The sequence below is a fragment of the Centroberyx gerrardi genome, chromosome 23 (assembly GCF_048128805.1).
Source record: "Centroberyx gerrardi isolate f3 chromosome 23, fCenGer3.hap1.cur.20231027, whole genome shotgun sequence".
NCBI lineage: Eukaryota > Metazoa > Chordata > Actinopteri > Beryciformes > Berycidae > Centroberyx > Centroberyx gerrardi.
Genome location: NC_136019.1, coordinates 5,762,023 through 5,769,634, shown reverse-complemented (window position 1 = coordinate 5,769,634; position 7,612 = coordinate 5,762,023). Strand labels below are relative to the sequence as shown.

Below are 7,612 nucleotides of genomic sequence, written 5' to 3'. Positions count from 1 at the left end.
CCCAAGTACTGTTTCAAGGCTGAGTCCCAAATGTCCAGACTCAGGGCCTCACAGACTTTGAGGCGCACTCCCTCTAAGTCCACAAGGGTTTAGGACTGTCTCACTGTAAAATCAGCAGCAGAGCTTAAGGGCTCTGATGTGAACTTTTGCAGCCTTCGAGCAAACTTTTTAGCGAGTCTGCCACCCTGCAGACGTTTCAGAGGAAATTGCTTATAATTCACAGCCTCAATGACGTCAATAAGTGAGGACACTGGGGAAGCGTCCAAAAACATGAAAGCACATTAAGCACGGCAGGTAAAATGAAGAAAGAAAGGACAAGCGTGGCAGGTGTTGGCAGGAAAATGTTTAAGCAATCTATCTTGCCAGTGTCGGGTTTTACACTTGTTTCTACCTTCAGACAAACGTGATTTGCATACGATTTCCATACCGATTTCATCCGATCGATGAAAATAGATGGTCAAAGAACATCTGGGCTCTCCACGTGAGACAGCGGCGTCACTGTATCCATGGCAACGTGTGACGTCATCGAGCCTGTCTCGTGTCTCCTTCTGATACCATTTCAAGCACTCGCATCCTCTCTCATTCATGCGCTACATGCCGGTGACGTCAGCCGAAGTCCGTGAAGGCTCAGTCCCGGAAGTTTACTCGCCAACTAAGGATGCGTCAGATGGTGACTTGGCTGACAAAAACAAAAGGGAAGCCCCAAGAGTCACTGCAAGAATGACACATCACATCCAAACAGCGCTATCATCTATAGTGCAGAGATGGGAAAATGAACAGCTGTGTGTCTGAACTGATCGTGGGACATCAAGCACGCGGCCCACATCAACCGGTAAAGACGCGTTCTCTCTTCTCGTGTTCTTGAGAAGTTTGCTCTACACAAGACAACTTGGGAGGAACTTTGTCCACAAGGAGACCAAGTATCAACTTGGCATTCTTGATTTTAATCACCTAATATCTAAAGGCAGAAGTACAATTCCAAAATAAAAGAAAGCAGAGGTTGGAGGACGATTGCCTCGTCCTAACCAGACTCTTTAACCCAAAGACTCTTTGACCCAAAGAGTCTATGGACTTTCTCCCATGTTGCCCACAGCGATAACGTCACCATTGTGGAGGCAGCTGTTGTTGCGATTGGAACATTTTCTTTCTGATTTGTCTCGACATTGTTGAGAGAGAGAAAATGTCAACAGATGCAAACATTACTGATTCAATTTGTTAAAGTTTATGTAGACTGTGCGGGCAGAACTTGAACATAAATGTCACTTTACAATACAAAAGTAACCTAGACTGGTGATTCTCAATCTTTTTTATATCAAGGACCCCTAATTTAGTACACATTAGGGCCACGGACCCCCATTTGATGAGATTTTGTCTCTTGGACCCAAATCTGAGAATATTTTTATTGTTAGATATGATTTGGTCCAGAATTCCATGACTGTCTGTATTGTAGGTAGAGAGATAACAGTGAAACTAGGACCAAAATAGTCATTCTTCTTCTGAAATAATGAAATAATGGTGAAGTTTAACAATTCAGCAATTTACTGGGAACCCCTTAGAACCCCCTCAAGGACCCCTGGTGGTCCCCGGACCCCACGTTGAGAACCACTGACCTAGACAACCTGCTCAGATTTCAAAACAAGGCCACACTCGCTAATGCACGCATCCGCTGCTTGGTCCAAATGATGGGCATCAATGTTTACGTTCGCCATATTGTTGTACATCAGGTAAAGTCCGGGTGCTTAGCAACTTAATGACGCTGCCTACCCTCAATTGAGTGACATATCTCCCAACCAATAAAATGTCACGCTAAAAGGTTGAGCGCATATGCAATTGGAGCACACTATTCAGCTCCGTCTCAGGTTTCTAGGAAGACAGACGACAGACATAGATACCAGAAGTTTACGTGTCTACCACAAAATATCAAGGATGCATTGGATGGCGATTTAGCAGACAAGACTGAATGGGAAGCCCCAAGATTCATTGCGAGAATGACACATCACTTCCAAACAGCGCTATAGTACAGAAGAGGATTAGGGCCACATGTGAAAAATGTGTTTGAGTTCTGAGATTAAAGTCAGAATTTTGAGTTTAAAGTCAGAATTCTGAGATTAAAGTCAGAATTTTGAGAATAAAGTCAGAATTCGGAGAATAAATTCAGAATTCTTAGCAGACCAGACTGAATGGGAATAAAGTCAGAATTCTGAGATTCTGAGTTTGAAGTCAGAATTCTGAGATTCTGAGTTTAAAGTCAGAATTCTGAGATTCTGAGTTTAAAGTCAGAATTCTGAGTTCTGACTTTATTCTCAGAATTCTGACTTTAAGCTCAGAATCTCAGAATTCTGACTTTAAACTCAAACACTTTTCACATGTGGCCCTAATCCACTTCCATACTATAGTCTGTAGTACAGAGCCAGTTGAAACAGCTGGGAAAAAGAACTCCGGTGTGTCTTAACTAACTGTAAGGAAGCTTCTCTGTGCTCACTGGCTTGAGAAGCTCATCCTCTCCACTCCACGAAGATCGTTCTCCACAAGGACACAAGTATCGATTTGGCATTCTTGGCACTTGCAGTCACCTGAGTTGTTCCTCATATCTTGAACACTCAATCTATAAGTCCAATTCTAAACCTCCACTTGGCTGTGTGTGTGTTTGTAAGAGCTGAATGTACCATCATGTACCACTGAACGTGAAATCCCCAGCCTAGTTTCCATTTGGCTACGAGGAGGGACAAGATTTCACTCAATATTCATGTCACTCGATTTTCCTGTTGCACAAATAGGACTTCTGTGATTCTCTTTGGATTCTGTTGGCAGCAAATTGAAAGTTTGAAATGATGAAATGAAGAAAGCGACTGATCTTGTGTCATAAATATTTGTTCGACCTGGCTCTGATAAGCACCAGGCGGCTCTGCAGAGAAGGGTCTGTGACTAGAATAATATACAGTTGGAACCCCATGTTTGATTAGAGAGAGGAAAGGATCATGGTGCATCACTGACCTCTAGTGGCCGTATGGCATATCACAAGCTGTATATAATAGATCTTAGGTTTTAGGCATTTATATGATGCTCTTACTCCAAGCAACTTTCAATTAGATCAGTAGTAGAATAAGCTTAATAGGCTTAAATCCCTATAACATCAACAATACAAGGTGACAAATAGTGAAGAGTGCTAGGACAAGAAATAAAACTAAGCCAAAGACAGGGGTGGAAGTCACTTTTTTACTTCAAGAACCATATTAGAGTGAGTGCAGGAGGAAGAAGAGCTGAAATGCTTTTATCCACCACAATTTTTGCAAGTGCATACTAATTGGAAATATCAAAAAAGTAAAATGTCACAGCATTACTTTGATTTTTGGCTCCTTTGGAGTAAAAAAAAAAGCTTTAGCTTTAAAATAAGTCTGCCAGAAAACATTAAACGGAGCATCCCTCTCTCTGTGCACAGTGAAGGTCAAGTATATTATCATTAGCTATAGAAACGGGAATATGATTTGGGAGAAATTGAACATCAAATTCATTTTATTTCCCATTGTCTTTGTTTGCGTTTTATAGCAAAACTGACTATTCCTGCAAATTTGTTTTGGTTAGGTGATTACAAGACTTCATAAAAGGTGGATTCTAAGTGGCAAACTGAAACCATTTTGTTTAGATTTGATATATTGTGTATTTTCTATTCAACGTCTGCTTTTATAGTGAGTAATAGCCAATTTGAAAAACCCCAGGCTGTCTTTTGTTCTGGCACAACTGTCACTTGGCACTTAAGGTTCCCTCTTCCTTCCTTCATCTGTCAAGATTTGGGGAAAACCTGGTGCTTACAAACTCACTTCAGTCAAAGAAAACTACAGTAACTTCACAGAGTGCTGCTGCTGTCCGGCTGCTCAAAGGAAGAAATTCTCTGAAACAATTTTATGAAACACTTTACTTTATTTTCAAGAGTATCACAGCCATTTAAAAATAGCACATCATCCTGTCGTCTTGTATACAAATGATCCATTAGCGTAGTGGTATTAACATGATAAACACTGTACAATGCATGCAAATACGCACATACCTGCTCACTAACACATAATATGAATAACTGTAAGTGTGTGTGTTCAATAGTGAATGTACACACTGACCAACTTGTACAGTTACCCTTTTCTGCACTTAAAAAAAAAACACACATACATAGGGGGCTTACAAAATACCAACAAATGCTTTTTTTTCTTTTATCCTTAAAAGTTTTAAAATTAAATCTTACAAATGTTTTAACACTAAAAGAACAATTATACTTAGAGTCATTATCATCTATAACTGGCACAAAACTTAATAAACTGGCATAAAACAAGGCCAACCTCGTAACAACAACAACCCCTTGCTTTAAAACTAAATTCAATTACAAACAGGATTGCAAAATATTTATTTCCAATAATATGAAACAACACAGACAAGACTACATTGATATAAATATTAAACATATTAACAAAATATATACACAGGTACCTCTCAGGGAAAATGTACATATTTTCACTCAATTTTGAGAAATCTTTTGGCGGCGTGTCACTGAGATAAAGCCTTCTCCAAAATGTCGATGTCCACTACTGGAAGAGACGCAACTTCAAAAAACACCCTGGAAAAAAAAAAAACAGGAAAAAGAACAATTTAAAACCAAGAAACTAAATCGGCTTAAAATATTCACTCACAGCTGCATGTAATTAGCAAAAACACAAACATTTCAGTGTAAATGGAGTGGAGTTTTTAGGTCGTGCTAGAGGTGTGTGTGTGTGTGTGTGTGTGTGTGTGTATCCACTTTTAGCCAAGCATTTGTCACCTAAAAATACAACATATATGGGTTGCACCAGGGTTTGATGCAGCACTCTACTTAACGGGGACAGAAAGCGATTAAAAAGATAAATGTACAGTATTTTAACCGTGCTTACTTGTGCGAGTACTTGCTCCTGACGGCCCCCAGTTTGTCGTCGGGCGGCGCCGACAGCATGGCGTGCAGCTTCCTGACCACGGGGGCCAAATCTGCCGGCTGGTAGCCCGAGTGGAACCGCAGGATGGGAGACTGAAGCGGCAGAGAGACGACAGTTAGAGCTGCAGAAGTTTCCTGCACGTGCATTAGGGCTGAACGATTTTGAAAAAATATCTAGTTGCGATTATTTTGACTGATTTTGCAATTGCGATATGATTTGCGATATTAGAGGGAATGATCATTTTTACATCATTATTCTCATTTTCATTGAAAAACATATTAAAATGATTATGGTGTGATTTTTGCGGGGATCTGTACCAAACAAAGATGTTTTCTTAAGTCTGTAGAATATGATGTGTAGGCAGGACGTCTCTGCAGCACGACAATATTTAATTTAAAATGGTATTTTGACACACATTTCACCTTTAACAAATAGATTTGAAAATTGCAGTGGGCCATATTGCGATTTAGATAAAATTTTGAATAATGATGTAAAAAAATACCATACAGCAACCATCAAGCATTACATTGCTTGATGGTTTTTCTTATCAAAATTAGCATCGGTATCAAAGTCCAGATTCTGATAATGTCAACGATAACAGCAGCCCCCACTTCTGCAAAAAACTGTACAGGAAACAGAAAACAGTCTTCAGTGGCTGTAACCAGAGTGAAGCTGCAGGATGAAGGAGCGCTGAGACAGAAATAGACGGATGAATTGAGAGACGAGAGGAGCAGAAGGTGGAGAGGGTCAAAATCAGAAATTCAAACCCCAACCTGTCTGTCAAATGCATCAAAACCAACATTTTAGTTTCGTTTTTTTACAGCTGATTGACCCAAACACATTACAGTCCCCATGCCTTTGTTCTGTAGTCTGTCGTTCTCGTAATATCTCACGATCTCTTCTACTAGACTCAGACTGCCAAAAACAAACGTTTGCCAGCCGCATCATGGCAGAAAACACTCGGCATGATGAGGAGCATTTTCCTGCCTCCAACTTTTTCAAGTGAAGGTTGGAAGATATCTGGATTCCCCTCAGTAAAAGGCGAGTATCAGCAGAACGCTCAAATCTTTCAAGAAACCGAAAAACCGCGCATTTGTCAGTCAACTCTGGACAGAATCTACCTGTTTCACTGCACCCTGCTTTCCTGTGTCAACATCACATACATTTTACCATTAATATTGAATTTCAGTCACATCCGGTCCACTTTAGTCAATTCAAAGTAGGGCTGGACGATAATTCAATATTATCGTTTATCGTCTTTCAGTGGGATTATATTGTGATGATATGGTGATTTTGGGATATCGAGACGCACAATTCTGCTGTCTGAACTGATGAGAACAAGCTAATTTTATTTAGAAACTCTGACAAAATGAAGTATGGTAGGAATATTATGTGAAAATTTCAGTTTAGTTTGACATCACACCAAACATTACCATTCGGTTCAATATGATGAACATTAATTTGATTATTTAACGTGATTTCGCTTATGTGAGCCATATCGATATCGAAAAAAATCCTTATGATTATCATGATAGTGATTTCAACCATATCGTCCAGCCCTAATTCAAAGTGGATTTTTAGAGGACACTGGCAGTCCTGGTACCCACCCATCCTCCCAGGTCTTTGGTGACCAGCGCGATCAGCAGGCAGGCGGAGGCCAGCAGGGAGCCTCTCTCCGGCACCAGCTCCATCTCCTGCAGGCTCATCTCACACACGTAGCGGGCCAGCGTCAGCGTGTCCATGCCTGCGCTCACACACTGCCGACAGAGAGCAAACACACACACACACACACACACACACACACACACACACAGGTGAGGCAGGACAAACACCGAGACAGAGAATCTGGGACAAACACAAGGCTGTCCCTGGATTTTGAGTTGATGGGGGAGTTGAAGGCTAAAAAAAAATGAGCTTTGTGGGTAAAAACAAAACTACTGAAACTCATTCTGAAACTCGAAAGCAAGGAGAAGACACTACTGTAACTGATGCTAAGAAAACATACTCAGAAAGGACTTGGCACTATTTTTCTTGCCTAGTGCAGCTTTAAATTTACTTTAGGGGGGGGCAGGAAACACAAGGACTACACTATGCAGGGAAATCCCTCCCCACACACACACACACACACACACACACACCTTGGCGTAGCGTCTGAGGAAGCGGTAGGGGATGGGGATGCTGATGTCGAAGCCCAGCGTCTGCAGGATGCCGGCCTCCATGGAGATAAGCTCCTCCCTCTGGTACGCGTCGTCGCAGATGTACAGGAAGTCGTCCACGCACGGCGGGCTGCGCTCCTGGAGGATCATGGGAGGGGAGGGGAGAGAGACACAGAGCGTTGTGGGTAAGAGAGGCCTTGTTTACACAAAGAAAAATTTGTCTCGACAAGTAATCATATTTCCCCAATTAAAAGTCCAATTGTGTGTAGTAAAAACTACAGTAAAGCAAATATGATGGGGAAAAATGTTTTGCATGTTGCTGTTGTCATGTGAAAACTAGGGCTGCACAATATATCGTTTCAGCATCGTCATCGCGATGTGCGCATGCGCAATAGTCACATCGCAGGACGTGCGATGTCAAGTAAGGCAAATTAACTCAAACACGTCATGCTACAACATTTTTCTACAAGAGAAGTCTGTCTGATATAACATCATTTACTCCGA

At 41.3% G+C, this 7,612-nt stretch overlaps 1 protein-coding gene across 2 annotated transcripts in view; it reads right to left on the bottom strand.

Annotated features, from left to right (window-relative positions):
- Positions 1-3,930: 3,930 nt before the first annotated feature.
- Positions 3,931-7,612, bottom strand: part of ccnb3 (cyclin B3) — a 12,056-nt gene continuing 8,374 nt past the window's right edge. For both annotated transcript variants that reach the window (XM_078291813.1, XM_071903557.2), the window contains 4 exons: positions 7,091-7,246; positions 6,560-6,709; positions 4,914-5,044; positions 3,931-4,603 (listed from right to left, as the gene is read on the bottom strand). In XM_078291813.1, the coding sequence (XP_078147939.1) occupies positions 4,534-4,603; positions 4,914-5,044; positions 6,560-6,709; positions 7,091-7,246 (507 nt within the window). In that variant the 3' untranslated portion in view covers positions 3,931-4,533. The remainder of the gene's footprint in view (positions 4,604-4,913; positions 5,045-6,559; positions 6,710-7,090; positions 7,247-7,612) is intronic.